General features: G+C 39.3%; 1 protein-coding gene across 1 annotated transcript in view; it reads right to left on the bottom strand.

The window, feature by feature from the left end:
* Nucleotides 1–1,090: 1,090 nt before the first annotated feature.
* cspg4ba (chondroitin sulfate proteoglycan 4ba) overlaps nucleotides 1,091–19,141 on the bottom strand; it is an 86,880-nt gene continuing 68,829 nt past the window's right edge. Inside the window, exons 6-10 of the mRNA XM_028805614.2 lie at nucleotides 17,298–17,496; nucleotides 16,688–16,819; nucleotides 11,454–11,620; nucleotides 8,486–8,669; nucleotides 1,091–6,309 (exon numbers count right to left, since the gene is read on the bottom strand). Of these exons, the coding sequence (XP_028661447.2) occupies nucleotides 4,259–6,309; nucleotides 8,486–8,669; nucleotides 11,454–11,620; nucleotides 16,688–16,819; nucleotides 17,298–17,496 (2,733 nt within the window). The 3' untranslated portion in view covers nucleotides 1,091–4,258. The remainder of the gene's footprint in view (nucleotides 6,310–8,485; nucleotides 8,670–11,453; nucleotides 11,621–16,687; nucleotides 16,820–17,297; nucleotides 17,497–19,141) is intronic.

Genomic DNA, 19,141 nt, shown 5'->3' with positions numbered 1-19,141 from the left:
CTTTAAATAATCTCGCCCCGTCTTATATATCGGAATGTCTGACACCTTATATTCCAAATCGCAACCTCAGATCCTCAACTGAGTGTCTCCTTAGAATTCCAAGAGCAAAACTTAAAAGAAGTGGTGAGGCGGCCTTCTGCTGTTATGCACCTAAAATCTGGAATAGCCTGCCAGTAGGAATTCGCCAGGCTAATACAGTGGAGCACTTTAAAAAACTACTGAAAACACATTATTTTAACATGGCCTTCTCATAACTTCACTGTAATTTAATCCTGACACTCTGTATATCCAATTCATTATAATAACTATTCATTCAAAATCTGTACTAACCCCTACTCTCTCTTCTGTTTCCTTTTCCGGTGTCCTATTGGTGGTGGCTTGTGCCACCACCATCTACCCAAAGCACCATGATGTTCCAACAATGATGGATGGATTAAAAGCCAGAAGTCTGTATAACCATCAGCATCAAGTGACTCCGTGAGAACCCTAACTACAAAGAGGACTATTTCATTTATGTTAGGTAGAATGCCCAAAGGGGACTGGGCGGTCTCGTGGCCTGGAACCCCTACAGATTTTATTTTTTTCTCCAGCCTTCTGGAGTTTTTTTTTTGTTTTTTCTGTCCACCCTGGCCATCGGACCTTACTCCTTTTTATGTTAACTAAGGTTGTCTTATTTTAATTTCTTATTTGTCTTTTATTCTTCTTTTCTTCATTATGTAAAGCACTTTGAGCTACTTTTTGTATGAAAATGTGCTATATAAATAAATGTTGTTGTTGTTGTATCATAACATTTACTGATCATCTGGTATCAGAATACATGTCAGACAAGACCCCTAATTGAATGAAATCATTCACAGAGGGCACTATGAGAAAGAGGAGTTTACCATACGACTTGGTAATTTAATTTTTTCTAACAACAAACTAATCAATACTGTATTTACATGTTAAATATTTTGTCCTAAACTGGGCATCCTTCTTACCAACTTGCACTGTTTATACAGTGAAAGATGCTTTACTGCCTGCTTTCTTGCTGTTGATCAAGAGAGCTCAAGTGAGGTCCTGGGAGGCCACAGTGGCCGCAGTCTTCTTCTCCTTCTGGGCTGATTAATTAGAAGCCATCCCTGCTGATCAAAAGTACATTTTCTGGCCTGTTAGCACTTTCTGCCATGTTGTGTCAATCTTACAATATACGTGCTGGTTAAAGGAAAACTAACAGTAGCAGCACATCCTGCTGTCTGTGGGAACTGAGAATTAGTTTAACATTTGCTTTGCTTGGCTATGTGTAAGAACTACTGACCAAAAATAAATACCAAAAATATCTAAAGTTTGCTAAGTGATGAAGATGGGAGGAAATGGCACACATGCTTACATGTGGATCTGTGCAATGAAAATGAATGCAGTACCACGACTATAAACACACATACCAGCATTGGCCTTAAAACGTTTATGCTATATGCGGTTTGTCCAAACATGCTGCATTTACAGATGTTGTGTAGCTTTATGCGATACGCTATGCTTGGAAATACACAAATGACAGTCAGATTTGTTAAACTACAAGGTTTTTTTTTTGGGAGTTTTTCCTTGTCTTCATAGAGAGTCAAGGCTGGGGGGCTGTCAAGAGGCAGTGCCGGTTAAAGCCCATTGCGGCACTTCCTGTGTGATTTTGGGCTATACAAAAATAAATTGTATTGTATTGTATTAAACCTAAAGTATCATCTGTGAGCCTTCCACAGATTTAAGGGGAAATAACAACTGAAGTTTCTGAATCTTAAAAAGCAAGTTAATTACAATTAGCTGCAATAATTGGACCCTCCAGGATCTTATTCTGACAACTCTGCATTAGGGGAATGTCAACCCATTTCCACCAGCACTCCTGCCCAGTTTGTAACTGGGTTATGTAAAAGCTGCTACCTGACTGCAAGACTGTCCTCCTGATTTCTCCTACCTCCAGCTAAGTAATGTAGAAAGAAGGGGGCGCAGAATTTAATTAGAAAAAATTGATAACAGGGTTAAAAAATTAAGTTCTGCATACAATTTTGCACTTTTGAACTTATGTAATGGTTCAATTTTATTAGCTTTCCAATGATTCAAGCAAGAATACCTTGCAGCACAATAATGTGTCATGCCGTCATGTACGATGAGCAGACTGCACTGTTCTGTAACCTAAATGTGTTTTCTTGTCATTTAAAGCTTTAGGCACAAGGCTGGAAGAATACCCGGACAGGGTGTCATTCCGTCACAGACTGAACACACACACATGCTCGGGACAATATAGCACTTAACCTGCATGTCTTTGGGAACATTCCACGCAGACACAGGGAGAGCATGCAAACTCCACGGAGGAAGCATCTGGGACATGAACCCTGGTCTCCAAGTTTTGAGGATGCGGTGCTACCACTGCACCGTTATGCTGTCCATCACTTAAAGCTGACAGTCAAGTCATTTTTATAAAATGGAGTATGAAATTAAATATTAACCTACTGTCAGTGTGCTAGTTGGAAAAGGTAAACTACAAATCAGGAGTGCTAGTGTTTAAGCCATTGGGATGCATGCCAGAAGAAATCACACAGCAAACAGGCTGGAGCTCTACTCAAAGTGTGGACTGCGCTATGAATGGCTTACAGTTCAGTCCATTCTCAGAATGAACACCGTTTGGAGGCTGGCATCAATCTGAAATGTCTGAATCATTAAATCCATACATACTGTATTCCCACTTTTTTAACAATAAAAATATCCATCAATCCATCTCCTGACGTCTCATCTAATTCCATATCTTATCCCAGTGACACTCTTGTAAAGCAGGAGCACGACCTAGACATGGTATTAGTCATAATGTAGAAGAGTAAATCTGCCGGATGTGGTGCTCAACAGTGTCACAAATGGCATATCACAGGGTGCACGGTTCATTTTTGTGTATACCAATCCAGTCATATTGGGTTAGGCATATGACAAACAAAGAGATTAGTCATGTAATCCAAAGGTAAGCCCTTGAAAATGTTTTTGTTTTTTTTTCTGTTGAGAGAGCAAATTAACCTGAGAGCTACAGTGATAAGAACGGAGTAAAGAACAGTTCTACAGCTCAGAGACCAAACAAACAGAGACTGATAAGGACCTCTGGATAGGCCCCTCCGCAGAGACTGGCAGTGAAAGAAGCGTTAGGTCACACATGTTTTAGAAATGGTGCCTGTAAAAGACAAAGTAATAAAGTGTCAGTAAACTAAAAACACATTTGATTTCATTTTTACCAACATACAGTAGGTCAGAATTCTGAATGACTCCAAGAGTTATCCACTCACATCTTCAAACAGCTACTTACTTTGTGCTGTAACTGTCAAAGCCCAGTTCTAGCACTTTAACATACAGCACATACCATTCAAGCACCATTCTGTGGTTCAAGATGACCTCTACAGCCTAATATAAGCCTCTGTCACAGAGCTGCTCTTATCGCACAACTCACTTTACCTGTTTACCTCTATAGTGGTGTAATAAAGGACAAGGAGGTGCTGTGCCCACATATCTCTGGTGCCAGTTTGAAGACGTTTCTCATCTCGCTTAGTGCACATTGTAACACTTTTGGTGGTCTACTTTTTCATCAGGAGAAAGGGAACTCAAAGAAAAAACTTTCTGCTGGCATGCCTTTACCACAATTATATCATTCTGTGTTAACTAAATGATACTTCAGCTCTCTTTCAACACAGGCATGACCCACTCTCAGGAAGTACATCGAAAATTCTAAAAACATTTCAGTGTTCCAGTGAAACTTTGCACAACTAGTCTGCTGACAGTAACACATTCAGACTGCTGTGTTGACAAAGAAAAGCTTATGACTGACAAGTGGTTGCTGCAAAGCACCTAATTCAAAACAAGTACAGATTTAGTTTACGTATCTGAGGCTTTACAAATATATATATATATTTTTTTTTTTACCAGGCTCAGTTTTTTTCAGTGAAAACGTTCTGTGACAAAAATGATGGCCATCAGTCATATAATAAATTAATTTACAAACAAAGAGTGTAGTTTACCCCGAGGCAGATGAAGGCAGGACTTGGAGAGCAGGGTTCACTTACAAAGCTGCCATTTTGGACTGTGAGGACATGTAAAAGAAAAAGTCCACACAGATAGCAAGACAGAAACTGCCCACAAAGTAATCAGTGCATTAAAAAAAGACCGTTTCCTTCACTGGAACTGCTATATAACTGGTAAGGTGCCCCGAAGTGATGGAAAACCAACTGATTAGGCAAAAGAGACAAGTTCATAACTAAACCCAGTACTGGTTTGGCCGCAGGGTGGGATTTGTGGTCCTGCAATGCTTTACTGTCTCCGGGTCGAGATTGTTCCAAGTACACAGACGGAGGGAGGTGTCAGGAGGGCTGCCACTGGCCAGGATGTTCGTCCCACGAGGACCCAACATCACTGGGCTGGATGTGGCACTGTTCTGCAGTGGTGTCACAGTGACAGATGGAACTGTTAAACTTCTTTCCACTGCACAAAGGCTTGGACTACTGGGAGCTGTACCAGTGTTGTTAGGATGGTTCTGGATCAGTGGCCTCTGTTTTTCTTTTTTGTGACGAGAAACCAAAATTAGCACAACAAGAATAACGGTAAGAAGAAGGCAAGCTAGTACAGGAAGAATAATGAAAAGTGGGTTGGTGGCTTTGCTGGCCTCAGTCTCTGCCCTGACAGCCGTTATCTTGGTAGTACTCTCCCATGGTCTTATGGCCGATTCTGTCCCAGTTACTTCAGGGACAGAGTTTCTGTCTTGGTCCCCCCATCTGTTTTTCCCTTTCCACTTCTGGACTGGCTTGACCGATTTTTGAGTTACTATTTTAGGTTCTGTTGTTGTAGGAAAGAGTGACACCTGTGTGATACTCTGGTTATTACCTAAGGTCAGGGTGGTTAAAGGGGGTTTTAAGGTACTGTACAATGGGACCAAAGATGGGTCATATGGTATAATAGCATAGACAAATTCCCCAACTGCAGGTTGAACATTATTTGCACGCAGAACAAATGTAAATGAGTCATTGAGAACATCGTGGCCTGTCATATTTGCACTGCTTTTCAGTAGCACAGCTCCCACATTAAGTTCTTGAAGAGTAAACGAGTTTACAGCCTCCATTGTGCCTCTAGCCTTTGGAGATTTCAAAATTTTGCTATAATACGGTGGTACAGATATTTCAAACTGAGGATCACTGCTGCTCAGCCTGGCCAGCTCAGTGGCATTCAGCATCTCCAGCTCCAGTTTTGATGCAAATTCATTTAGAAATTTCAGGTCAGATCTCATTATAATTAACGGCTTAACTGTCACATTAACAACCTGGTCTGTCAGGTTACTCTCAGCAGTGAAGACTGCAAATTCAAAGGAATCTTCCGAGGCAGTAGAGTCGGTAAAATGATAAGACAGCCGACCTTGGTTGATATCCCGTTGACCAAACAGAAGAACTGGACTATTATCAATTAAGAGCTGACCAAACTGAGGAGGTCTAGTGACCAGATACTCAATGGCAGTACTTCTTCCATTGGTTTCTGCAGCTAACTGATCACTGCTGACAAGTACAAAGGACTGACCCTGCTCAAGAGAAAGGCCAGTGTTATTTGAAAGGAAGACTGTAATAGGAATTACATCCAAGTTGAAGAGTTTATAAAGAGGCCGGTGTTTGCCATCCGTAACACTAAAGTAAAACACCCCAGCGGATGGACTCCCATCTTGAACAAACCATATTTTGCCGCTGTTAATATCTGCCTGAGTGAAAGTTAAGATGGAATCATTTGTTGCAATGTCCATCGCAAGATGACCATTATTTGGCTTGCTAATGATGGTATATATGAGCTCTTCTGGAGAATTGTCCTTATCAATGACATTTAAATGTTGAGGGCCAATTGCTTCTTTACCACCCTGGACAACACTGAGTCTTGGAGCCTTTGTTTTGAGTTCTGGTGGCTGGTCATTGATAGGAATTATAGTAATATTGAAAATTTCTTCTACCACATCACCGTCATCCTGAGGTCTGATTGCTGTCTTACTCTTTAGGTTAAGCCACACCTCAAAAGTGAAGCTGTCTTCTTTGGACTCGGAGTTATCGTGGAAGTAGGTAATTCCATACTTGTTAAGGATGAACTGAGAAAAATTGGGTTTTTCTTTGGTGAGATTGCGTTCTCCAACAACGATGACGCCATGCCGAGGTAAGGAAGTGACTCCGTACCAGATTTCATAGGCATGTCGCTGTGTCTCGGGGAGTTTCACCAAGAGGTTTGAGGCATCCAGTTTACTTTTGTCAATGTGGACTTTGTCGCCTTCTGTTACCACCGCTCCTGTAACAAAATATTTGATACGTTTTTTAATATTAAGTATGAAGCTGGCATAAAAATGTTTTGAATACTAGTAAAATAGGAAGTATTTCAGAACAAATAAGGATTTTGTTAAAAATAAGTTAATATGCTCTGCATATGGAGGAATATTCCATACAAGATTAAATAAATGTGCAAATAATAATAAATAAACAAATGCACTGTGAAATATGACAATAAATATATCAATCACAGTGAGCATAAATAATTAAATGTGAAATTAAACTATGTTTTTGTACTTATTTAAGTGTTGTCAAACACATAAGCCCCTGGGGTGTTTAAGGGATTATTGAGTAGGAAAACATAGGGAGAAACATTAAAAATGTAACATAGGAATTAACAACTCTTCCATTTTCACCTTCACAATGAAGGAACACCCACAGGAAGATACCTGACGTTACTTCCATGACTCTTCCTCTTCAGCCTGCATGGCCATATAAGCTAGAACTTGATCAGAAGTTTGTATTCAATTTGAAACCAGCTAAACAGGGGGTCTGACCTCATGGCAGCTAGTGACTCAAACCATGGCAGAAATATGCTTACATTGCTTGTACTTTGCTTTTTCCACCTTGATTTTCATTTTTCTTCTTAGGACCCTAACACTTTATTGTTATTCACAGTATATACATTATTTAATTATTTCTTCATTCATTTATTTCAGTGACACCACAAACAGCATGAAATCCATCCATCCATTATCCAACCCGCTATATCCTAAGTACAGGGTCACGGGGGTCTGCTGGAGCCAATCCCAGCCAACACAGGGCGCCATCCCACAGCAGAACAGCATGAAATGAAAACTGTTATTTTTGCCCATCAAGGCTGAGAGGGTGGGCTGTAGTGAATACTGCGTTTTAGGTGGTGAATCGTTGGTACAGTGTGTGAGCACCACCCATCAGATGAAGACTCCTGAGAGGATCATAGATTGATGGCTTCTTAAATTAAAGAAGTCACTTTGTGCAGTCATTTTGACTGACATTTTCTTTCACTCATGTCTGCCACAGACACGTACAGTCACAATTTTGAGCATGAACTATACTTGCTACAATGAATCCTGACACATTTAATCATTTATGCTCACACATCATTGTGTTTTTATTTATTTATTGTCACATTTCATATTTGTATACTTACAGTGTGCAGCTATAAGTAAGAAAAATACGTTTGTAAAGAGATGTATTTCAATGGATCAAAGTAAATATCAGACTAAATGCTTACACTGGACATTAACATATCACATGTCACCAGGAGCTGCCAACAGACCACAGTTAATTAACGGGTACTTGAGCTTTATTTACCAAGTACGGTTCTTACTAGTTTTACAGGAGCTGAGACAGTCTTTACAACTGCAGAAGACATTAAAACAACTCTAAAAGTAAATATTTGATGCATAGTGGATGACACCTTGAGAAATACAATATGCTTCTACTTCTACCCAGGTATTTAAATAATTCCCTACTGTTTGGCTCATGCTTAATTTGCTACTTTTTCAGTCTTTTGTATTTTAACCCTTCTTGTAATATTTTTTGACTTTGGTACTTGCTCTGATTTTGTTAGCATGACTTTTGAATATATAGTTAACAACCCTCCTTCTGTCTTTGACTTCTGATTTTAGAATCCCCCTTCAATTCAACTCCTGGTCAGGTTTCTAACTAACCGTTTCAGGACATCTGCCTTTTTTCATGCCAGGTGCTTAAACGCTTTCCTAGGATTGTTTAAATGAAAATAATCCAAACTCCAGGAGCACTGACTCATACTAACAGGGCCAATTAAGAGTGGCCAGTCAAACGGACCTTCACCTATTGATCATATATAAATTGTAAAAGGATAAACAGAGCAGCTGGAACAAACCCACAAAAACACAAGGAGAATGAACATACTGCACACAGACAGTGAGTGGTCCGACATCTGAGCTGAGTGTACTGAGCCGACAAGCAGCCATCCCAGTAGCAATAACTCATCACATAAATACTAATGTCATAATGAGAAATCGCAATATTGCAATACAACTGATGCCAAAATTCAAAACAAGAATTTGCCTCCACTTTTACACAGAGGAAAATGGTTGATACCTAAAACTGAGGCACATTTCCTCAAAAAAAAAAAAAAAAAAGATCAAGAAGTGCTTAAAAGTCCTTACCGCTGTTTTGTAGAAGCTGACTGCGACGTTCTGGACTTGTGTTGTCATAGGAGACAGTGATATTAAATATTTGAGTTTCAAGAATAGCAGGAGAAGAAGACACCTTGAAGAGGAATGAGTCCTGTAGACTCCATCCTATGGAGTCCTGGTTGTTCTGTTCATATCCAATTAACCCTTCATCAACCTAGTAAGAAAAAGAACAACAAATTATACATGAAAATATACAATGTTTTGTTTTTAATACAATCCTACATGAACTTGACGATCCCAAACTAATTTCTACCAACATCATACATTGCTTATATGAAGCATACATCCCCTTCTCAAATTCTAAATATGAAACACAAAATAATTCACCCAAGTGTTCATCCTCTTCAAAAGAGTATTTAGGAAATGCACCTTTGGCAGCCCTGACAGCCTGGAGTCTGTGTGCGCAGGACTTGGTCAGCTTTGCACATCTGGTCACTCCCAAGTGTCCCCCATTCATCATTGCAAAACTTCTCAAGCTTTTTTTAGGTTGCATGGAGATTATGATTGATGAGCCTTTTTCAAATCAACCCACAAATTCTCAGTTGGATTGAGTTCTGGTAGCTGTGTAGCTTAGGTTGTATGTATCAGGTTGTCGTCTTGTTGGAAAACAAATCTTTTCCCAAAGCAAGGATTTCATGCAGACTCCATCAGGTTTTCACTTATTCTGCTGCATCCTCATAAGCCTTCCAGGGCCTGTTGCACAGAAAAATGCTCACAACATGATGTTACCATCACCATGCTTCACTGTTTAAACTGGTGTGTAATTGATAATGTGCAGTTTTCAAAAATGCGGTTTAGTCTGATGACCAAAAAGCTCAACTTTGGTCTAATCAGACCATTAAATTTTCTTCCATATGTCCGAGTCTCCCATTTTCTTTTTGTCAAACTCTACCCAAGGTGTATTGTGCAGTTTTCTCTTTGCCACTCCATAAAGCTGTGACCGATGAAGCACCGGGGTAACAAGTCGTCTACACAGCATCTCCAATCTTTCAACTGTAGCTTGTAGCTCCTTCAGAGTTACCATAGGTATCTTGGTGGCTTCCCTCACTAATCTTCTTCTTGAATGATCACTCTGTTTTTCTGGATGGCCTGCTCTAGACAGATTTTCAGCTGTGCCACACACTTTCCTTTTCGTAATGATTGATTTAACTTGACTCCAAGGGATATTCAGTGACTTGGATATTTCCTTGTCTCCATCCCCTAGCATGTGCTTTTCAATCACCTTTTCACGGAATTGGTAGAAATGTTCTTTTATTGCATCATACTGACTCATCACAAGTTGAACCTTCCAGATTACGTGCCCTCATGTGATCATTTGAAACCCCTGAACTACTGACAGGTGATTGCGATTGAACTAATTGTGTGACTTCTCAACCCAGTTGGTGGCACCAGTGAGGGGCAGAGCCTACAGTGGCAGTATCAGGAAACAGACCTGGATAACCATCACAAGGGCAACTCATGCACACGCTCATTTGGGACCATTATATAATCACCATTTGAGCTAACATGCATGTCTTTAGAAATGTAGGGGGGGCCCACATAAACACAGGGAGAATATACAAACTCCACACACACTTAAGAAGACCAGTGACTACCACACCAAATCATAAAATTCTCCAACCTGGTTAGGCTTATCTCAGTAACAATGGGCACAAGGCAGGGTACAGAAATGGACATGATGCCAGTCTGTTGCAGAGCCCACTCACCCTTATACAGATCCAGTTTGTAATCACCAGTTAACCTAATATACACAGCTTTGGGGGATGTGGGAGGAAAACCCTCATAGACACAGGGAGAACATACAAGCAACATTCAGGTGTGGGATTTCAAACTGCGACCATGGCTTCAAATAGCAGCACTGAAAACTGCACTACTGCACTGATTGTTATATACATCATTAGAAACGCACATTTCATTACACACATGGTGGTGCAGGAGTGAATTACACAAATAAAATTAGTTCCAAAAAATTCATCTATCCATTTTCTGAAGCTAGGTGAATAAGCCACGTATCTCAACACCACCAGAAGTAAGCCTTGGGAAGGGCTGCCAGTCCACCACAGGGCACACTGCTACTCATGCCCACCACCCACATTCTGGGCCAGTTTAGATTTGCTTGTCAAACTCGGGGCACTTTGAATGTCTATGGAAAGAGACCAGAGCACCCAGAGGAAAGCCACACATAACTCCACGTGACAGGGAATCTAACAGGAGCCCAGGCACTGTACAGTAATAACTAAGCTACTGTGCAGTCCATTCAAAACAAATAATTAATTAATCTGTGCACTAATTATAGCAAATATTCAGAATCCATGAACAAGAATTAGACTGTACTCATTTTTGGGAAATGAAACTGGCTAATCCTCAGCAGGCTAGAAGTACAACTGTGAGATATCCAAACAGTCAGCCTCATTTACGCCCATGGACTGGCACTGCCCCAGCTTTTGCAGGACTGCGGATTAACGCAGGCTTCATAAAGCACACATTCACTAGTGAAACAATGTCTAAAGGAGAGAAAGTCAACAAACCAAATATATCTACACATGAGAAGTCTGTTATTCCCAGACTGACATGAGATTACAGGTTGAATTACTCCTTTAGGCTTTCTACAGTCCTCCTTTATGCAGCTGGGAGGGCAGGGTTGCTCATCAAACACTGATCCTTAAGTATCCCAGCTTGCCAAGACAGCGTTTTAATTGTACTCTAGTGGCCAGTAAAACTGAGGTCAAAAAGTGTTACTTGTAAAATGAGTGATTATGACAGCACAGTATGTAACATGAAAAACAGGACAAAATGACTGAATACTTAAAGCTCTGAATTTTTTCCTCCACTGAAAGGTAGCTCTATGAATTATACTTTCGTGTCAATTTACTTGCAGTAGGTGATATAATCCAACAACAACAACATTCAGATTTTAAAAAGTATATGCAACACTTACCATGGCTTGTGTGAATGTGGAAATCTCTACTATCGTGTTATTAGGATCCACTCGAATTAGCCTCCCCAGTTTGGGTGAACTAACAATGGTGTAAGATATGGTGCGGTTTCCTGCCATATCATTTGTAACTGCTCGCAAGTTATCTGCAGAAATGGTTGTGCGAGACCCTGAAAGAAAAATAACAGATCAATGGAACAGTCCAAAATCTCCAGGCAATCCCAAGCCAATTTTCACACCTATCTGAGGAGTCACAGAAACGCACCTCCGTGTGTTATACAAGACATTAAACATTCACCTCCATTTCTCAATGAATGCTATGCCTTACTTGCCTTATCTCTGTGGCAAAGATAAATAATTGAAATATGAGAGCTGTTAAATAATTAAATACCACCTAAACATAACGCCAACGCTTTGGGGCTTACATAAACCACATTTCAAATTTGAAAACACTTTAACCCTTGAGCTAGTTTCAAGTGAGGACAGATAAGAATCTATCATGGCGATTTTTGTACAAAAGCAGTGAAAGTTAAAAGTCGTCATATCTGCATGTGATAAAATTACAGAAGTGAATTCAATTTGCAATTGAAAGAATGCCTACAATGGGACAGATTTAATGAAGGAAGAAATGATTTAGCAGCTGCTCACTTCTTTACAGGCTGTTACAAGTACGGACCAAAACATCGAGGGATAATGTCTTGAAAAGTTGGCTGAACTTTCAGAATGATTGTCAACTTTGCTTTTAATCGGTGCCATATAAAATGCTGAAGCTGACAGCCATGTTTTATGTTACCACCATTAGTTCTGTCTGACTGACAAGTTAAAATTCCATTTGCAACAGATGATTGTAAAGACTAGTGTTAATCAACATGTGAAAATTCAGCACTGAACATGTAGGGGTGCCAACTCTAAACACAGTACAGTAATACCTCCTCCATCGCGGGGGTTGCGTTCCAGAGCCACCCGCGAAATAAGAAAATCCGCGAAGTAGAAACCATATGTTTATATGGTTATTTTTATATTGTCATGCTTGGGTCACAGATTTGCGCAGAAACACAGGAGGTTGTAGAGAGACGTTATTCAAACACTGCAAACAAACATTTGTCTCTTTTTCAAAAGTTTAAACTGTGCTCCATGACAAGACAGAGATGACAGTTCTGTCTCACAATTAAAAGAATGCAAACATATCTTCCTCTTCAAAGGAGTGTGCGTCAGGAGCAGATCATGTCAGAGAGATAGAGAAAAGCAAACAAATCAATAGGGCTGTTTGGCTTTTAAGTATGCGAAGCACCGCGGCACAAAGCTGTTGAAGGCGGCAGCTCACACCCCCTCCGTCAGGAGCAGACAAAGAGAGAGAGAGAGACAGAGTTTGTTTTTCAATCAAAAATCAATACGTGCCCTTCGAGCTTTTAAGTATGCGAAGCACCGTGCAGCATGTCGTTTCAGGAAGCAGCTGCACAGAAGGTAGCAACGTGAAGATAATCTTTCAGCATTTTTAGACGAGCGTCCGTATCGTCTAGGTGTGCGAACAGCCCCCCTGCTCAATCCCCCTACGTCAGGATCAGAGAAAGTCAGCGCAAGACAGAGAGAAAAGTAAGCTGGGTAGCTTCTCAGCCATCTGCCAATAGCGTCCCTTGTATGAAATCAACTGGGCAAACCAACTGAGGAAGCATGTACCAGAAATTAAAAGACCCATTGTCCGCAGAAATCCGCAAACCAGCAAAAAATCCGCAATATATATTTAAATATGCTTACATATAAAATCCGTGATGGAGTGAAGCCGCGAAAGGCGAAGCGCGATATAGCGAGGGATTACTGTATTCCATTTTTGAGATCTCTCCTTGAAGTAGTATTAACATGGGCAAAACCAGTGTCTTCAGAATGGTTAAAACTGTTGTGTCAGACTGGATTTATGTGCATTTTCAGTTTGATGGTTATTTTTGTCATTTTTAATTATACTTTTTCTTTATGTTTGTGATTTAACATTTTTGCTCCTACAATGCTCTGCCATTCCATGTGCTTTGGTAGTTGTGCCCCCCAGGAGGCGGGGCCACTCTGACCTCACTGCTGCTGACTCCTCCTACTGGCTTTATATTCTCAATCAGAAGAGACACCCAGCAGCGGAGTATTGAGGTTGTATTGGAGTTTGCCACAATCATTGTTATTTCTTGATTTTTCTGGTTTCTTAGATATTTTTTTTTGTGCTACTATTTGATGGATTCTGTCTTGGATTGCTTTTTAGGCAAATCCATTTTTTCTCTTTTAAGCTTTTTGTCCTTGTTTTTCTTATCTTCAATTTATAAAGATTACAGTTTGGATTGTCATCACAAGACAGAGGTTTTTATGGTTTCTCTCCTTTGGCATTTTTTGTAAATTCTGAGACTTTATTGCATTCTTTGATTCTTTTACATCTCCCACCTGCATATAGCAGTTTGGGATATTTATACTGTGGGGTTGAGCCTCTTCTAGGCTGTCCAGGAAAAGACCTGGCCTACTTTTGTGACTTGTTTTGCAGGCCTCACACCCTTTCGCCATGTCTGGAACCCAAAACAAAATTAAATAAGTAAATAAACAGCACGTGTGTTTTGAGATTATATAATTGTAGACCCTAGGATCTTTAAAGCAACACAGCACAAGTAAAGACCTAGTGCAGGTGCTATTCACAAAAGTGTGAGATCATCAGTACTTCTTTTGGCAGTTGATATAAAACATACATTCATCTAACACTGAATGCTCATCTTTAAGTGTAAGATCTCTAGATCTATTCTGGAAGCAATGGGCACAGCACAGAACCCAGCTCTGGACAAACTGCCTGCCCTGTGCAGGGCACACTTACTGTATTTACATCCTTCATTCTTTCTCACATCGGGCCAGTTTAGAGTCATGACTAAACTTAACACTCATTTGTTTAAGATGTGGGAGGAAAACTGGAAAAACGGGAGATCCAGCAGCACTAACCCCTATGCCACCATGTCACACTGTAATAAAAACAATTCTGGTCATTGGCTTCTTACTTTGCTCTGAAATAATCCGCTATGTTCAGTGGCTGTCAAACAGAATAGATCCATTATAACAAGGAAAGTTTGATAAAGGGCTGAAGCTTGGGACCTCTGCTTAAAAATCCTCTACTAGAGATGAGTCTGAATCACCAGTCGGTCAAGCAGTGGTTTTTGCGTTAGCTCTAAATGCTAGATCTAAACTCAGCCACACACAGCATCATTCAAATGTGTGGCCTAAAAGACTCTAAACCTACTGGCCGTGTTTCATTATTAAAAACTAGTAATGATTTACTCTGTGTTCTCAGCTGTCTAGGCTCAAGGGTCATTTTTACCAAACTGCTTAGCCTTGTGGAAGGCCAACAGTCTTTCACTACAAGGAAGGGTCCCAGTTGGCCATTTTCCTGAGAAGACAGTTATACTGCTTAAAATCATTTCAACTGTAATTATTCTGGAAAGAATTTTTTGTTACTTGTGAAGGATTTGCACAGCTACACACCAGGGAAGGAGAGAACAGACAGAACAAAAACAATCTAATATGTGGGTGCCACTCTACAAGCACTAGTCTTTCAGACCTGGTGCCGGAGGTAGCTGCCTACTGCACCACTCCTCTAACCTCGTATACACCTTGCAGCAGTGAATTGTTCATTATAACTCACTTGACTACATCATGACAGAAGCGTTACACATTCATTCTCAAGCCCACTTAATCCAACTCAGAGGAGCAGGAAACAAGAGCCTATCCTGGCAGTTTTGGGCACAATGCAGGAAAAGTGCCTGGACAGGAAACTAGTATATCACTGGGCCCACTCACACACACACCCCACACTCACACTGGGATCATTTAATTTAAGAAAACCTATAAGGCCCTGAGAATGGGGACGGAAAATAGGAGTACCCAGAAAAAAGTGCAGACACAGGGAAAACATGTAGACTGTACAAACAATCAGTGTGTGCTGCTGTGCCTCCTAACCTAAGGATATGATAACTATGCTTTAACAAATATCTCAGTTTTTATTTAAATGAACATCATTTACACTTTCAGCCCTACAGTACATTAATTGCTGCAGAAAAGTATACTCTGATAGGCAAAACAGTGGAGGATAGTATAGATAAAAATACTCTATTTTATCATCATATTTTATTTTACTTTCTCTTGATTTTTGTGCATTATTCTATTAATACACTTTTTCCCTTGCAAGTCTGGCTTTTGAACTAAAAGTAAAAATTTTTACATGCAAAATAAAAAATTGTTTATTTAAAGTTAAAAAGCAGAAATAAAGCATTTGAAAGACTGGCTGATAGTATCTACTGAAAATATTATAAACTGCTGTAAATACCAGAAAGAATGAGGTGTGACATTAACAAAGTGCTTTAAATATTAATGTCACAGTGCCAAAGGAGATACTCTTTAGTCTGCACACACACACACACCTGATACATACTTCAGGTGCCCATTGCCATGGCAAAGCCATGGATCATCATTAGTCTGCGCATGCCACCCATAACCACAAGCACCCCCAATCCATCAGTTTAGGTGCCCAGTGCCATGGCATAGCCATGGATAATTTTTAGCCTGCACACACACACACACCTGACCAGCTGGTACCCGTGTACCTGCTCTAAACTGCATTAGCTGACATGTGACTGAACAACAGGGAGCTCAACCTAACATGGTGGTCACTCATTGCAAAATAACAAGTTCGAACTTGTGTCACCTTCTAATGTGGAAGAGAGACTGAGGAATTTGATTTAATGTCAAAGATATCTTTTTACTGGCTACTGATTCTATAATACAACATGTTAAATTATTAAGTAGGAAATTAAGTGCAACTGTGGCATGTTCCTTAATTTATAGCACAACCACTGACAATAAAAGTACATTAAAAGGGAATGGATTTAATAATACAAACTCAGGATGTGCTAGAAAGTCACACTATTTTCTTTTGTTATCTGGAACTAATGATTAAATGAGGTTAGTACAATAAACTAAAAAAGGGTCGCAACTCAGACCATTTTCCAATAAAAAACATTTGAGTGAAGCTGTGTCATGCACTGAACTGAATACAGAGTTTACAGTGTCTTATGAAAATGAGAAAAAGACTTGCATCTACGAGGCTCCCTGCTTCATAACGTTAACACCTAACACAATCATCAAGACCTTTAAGAGAAAAAGTACACTACAGTTACTATTCTTAAAACTAAATAAAATCTTACATAAAAAATGAACTTTTCAATTACCTGGGAAAACTCTGAGAGGTGTATTTGATTCCATATTGATAACAAGAGTTCTGGCAGTGATGCTAAATATCTGTCTTGGAGCGAAGTTAATACCATCATTGACCTGAAAGTTAAATCCCCCAGACATGGCGCCTGTGTAAAATAAAGAACACCTGTAGTTTACAAATGAACTCTGGCCACTGATAATGTCATCATTTTAAATTAAATAAGGTTGTAGCGTTAAAAAAATCTTTGTTAGTTTTATATAAATCTAACAAAAGCATTATTATGCTTTAGAAAAGGTTGGGGATATTTGCTGCTTCAGGACTTTTGATGACTTGTCATAATTGAAAGGGAATGTTTTGAAATCAAGATGGTCTTCCTTCCCAGCATCAAGCCAAAATAAAGTACTGCAGTTTTAGTTTGCATATGACAGAAACTCTAGGCATGGCTCTAAAGAGCAGTTAGCAGATGTTTTTATCTAAAGAGACTTACAAAAGAGTGGAGTGGCTCTAAAAAATAAGTTTTCATAGTGAATTAGAATTTCTGGCTGAATTTAACATTAAATGTTCTTTCATATCTCAATCTTTCTCTCAAGAATGCTTACTTTCTCTTTACGGATTACACTTACCATTGTGCACAAAGACTAGCTGTCCCTGGTTGATGTGCTCCTGTGTAAAGTTGAGGATCCTTCTGTTTGTAGCGCTCTTGAGGGCGAGGTGGCCATTACTAGGCGGGGTGATTATGAACTCTAGACCTGCTGGTGAGGAGTCCTTGTCCTCTGCATTCAGATCGTCACTAGTTATCTCTGTAACCGAGTCCACCCACACCTGCAAAACAGGCATACCACATTCAACACTGCCATATGGCAGTTCAACCTGATTTTCACAAGTTCACAGAGAGGTTTTAAAGATGCTAAATAAGACTAGAACACACCTTTGACTACATTACTTTTTAAGTTTTGTCTCAAGATACTTACAGTTTGCAAATTAATTAATTTGTGAAAAACCTACCTATAGACAGTGCCCTGACTTAGCATTGTTCCTAAAATCACTTTCATACTGCGCTAATTCTTTTATAACTCAAGAACTGATGACAACTCAGCACATGGCACTAGCTTTAGAAAGCCATCTGAATAATTTTCAAATAAAGCACATCATAAAGTAGTAATTGATACTTACAGAGAACGCTGTGGAAGTTTAAGGATATAATGTTGATAAAGGCAATGCATGTCATTGTACAACACATGCACAAACTATGAGTTACAATAAAACTGTTATATCCTGCATCTTCAGACTGTACACAGATTTAATCTTAGACTGAATCTACAAACACAACTTCAAGTCCATTACATGCCTATTGATAACTTCCTCCATTAATACAACAGTAATAAAAATACTGGAGATACACTGATTGATCAGCCAGTCTTCACAAGTGGATGCTTTTTGTGTTCAGTACACACTAGGATGACTGGCTCATAGCTGACTGGCTAGAATAATTAAATGTTACTCAATGAAAATAATCTAAGATAAAGTCTGTTAGCTCAGATTCCAAAACTAGTTAAATTGTTTTTATATTCTGACATATGGCAATGCAAATTCACCTTACAATTTTCTCTGTAATTTAAAGCTAAAAGTCAACCTTAAACATTTTTGGCTCTATTTTTAAAATTTATACAGTTTGGAGATCCATTCTATATTTGAAGGAGACATTAGTTGGTTGATAACACTTACAGTAGGGTAATATTTAATGGACAAGTCATGTTAACTCCAACTTCAAATGTGAAAAGCTTTAATTTTCCAAATATATCCCTCCTTTTTTAGATTTGTCACAACTTTAAGACTACCTTTGTGAATAAAATATTTAGAAATTATTATTAAATCAAACTTGTCAATGTAAGATTTTTATAATTTGAGAATTAATGTAAAATTGCCTTTGTTATGTTGTTTCTAAACTTCCTCACATAAATGATCAGACTTTACTAATATTTATTGCTCTGTACTAATCCAGAATCTGCCACTGAATTGGACAGCAATAATTACTTTCATACCAGATAACTGTCCCTGTGAACTCCAGATGATGTCAAAGAGTGTAATTCTATTTCATGAATTCTACAAAATGAAAGGTTTTTCTACAACACTAGCCTAGATATTTCATGCCACCAGATGCACCTCGTACCTTACTTTGGCTCAGACGTAACACCATCTTTTCAGTTCTGTGAGACGATCTAATTCAAGATCCTTAAGAAGACTTGGTAGCTAACCACCAGAGTAATGGACTTTAGCAGTGATACTTGTAAGTAAGTTCTCTCTGTCTGCATCTTTTCCTACACACTCTGCATTGGCTTCTTTCATGACCACAATGATTCTGCTACATGGCATTTCCTTTCTCCCACTTCTACCCCTTTTATTAATCTACACTTTATTTTCTAATGGTATTGCATTAGGTTTTGTGACATACAGGAGAAACTATTTA

Source organism: Erpetoichthys calabaricus, chromosome 7, assembly GCF_900747795.2.
Source record: "Erpetoichthys calabaricus chromosome 7, fErpCal1.3, whole genome shotgun sequence".
Classification (NCBI taxonomy): domain Eukaryota; kingdom Metazoa; phylum Chordata; class Cladistia; order Polypteriformes; family Polypteridae; genus Erpetoichthys; species Erpetoichthys calabaricus.
The sequence above is the reverse complement of the archived record's forward strand: the minus strand, read 5'-3'. Positions and strand labels throughout refer to the sequence as shown.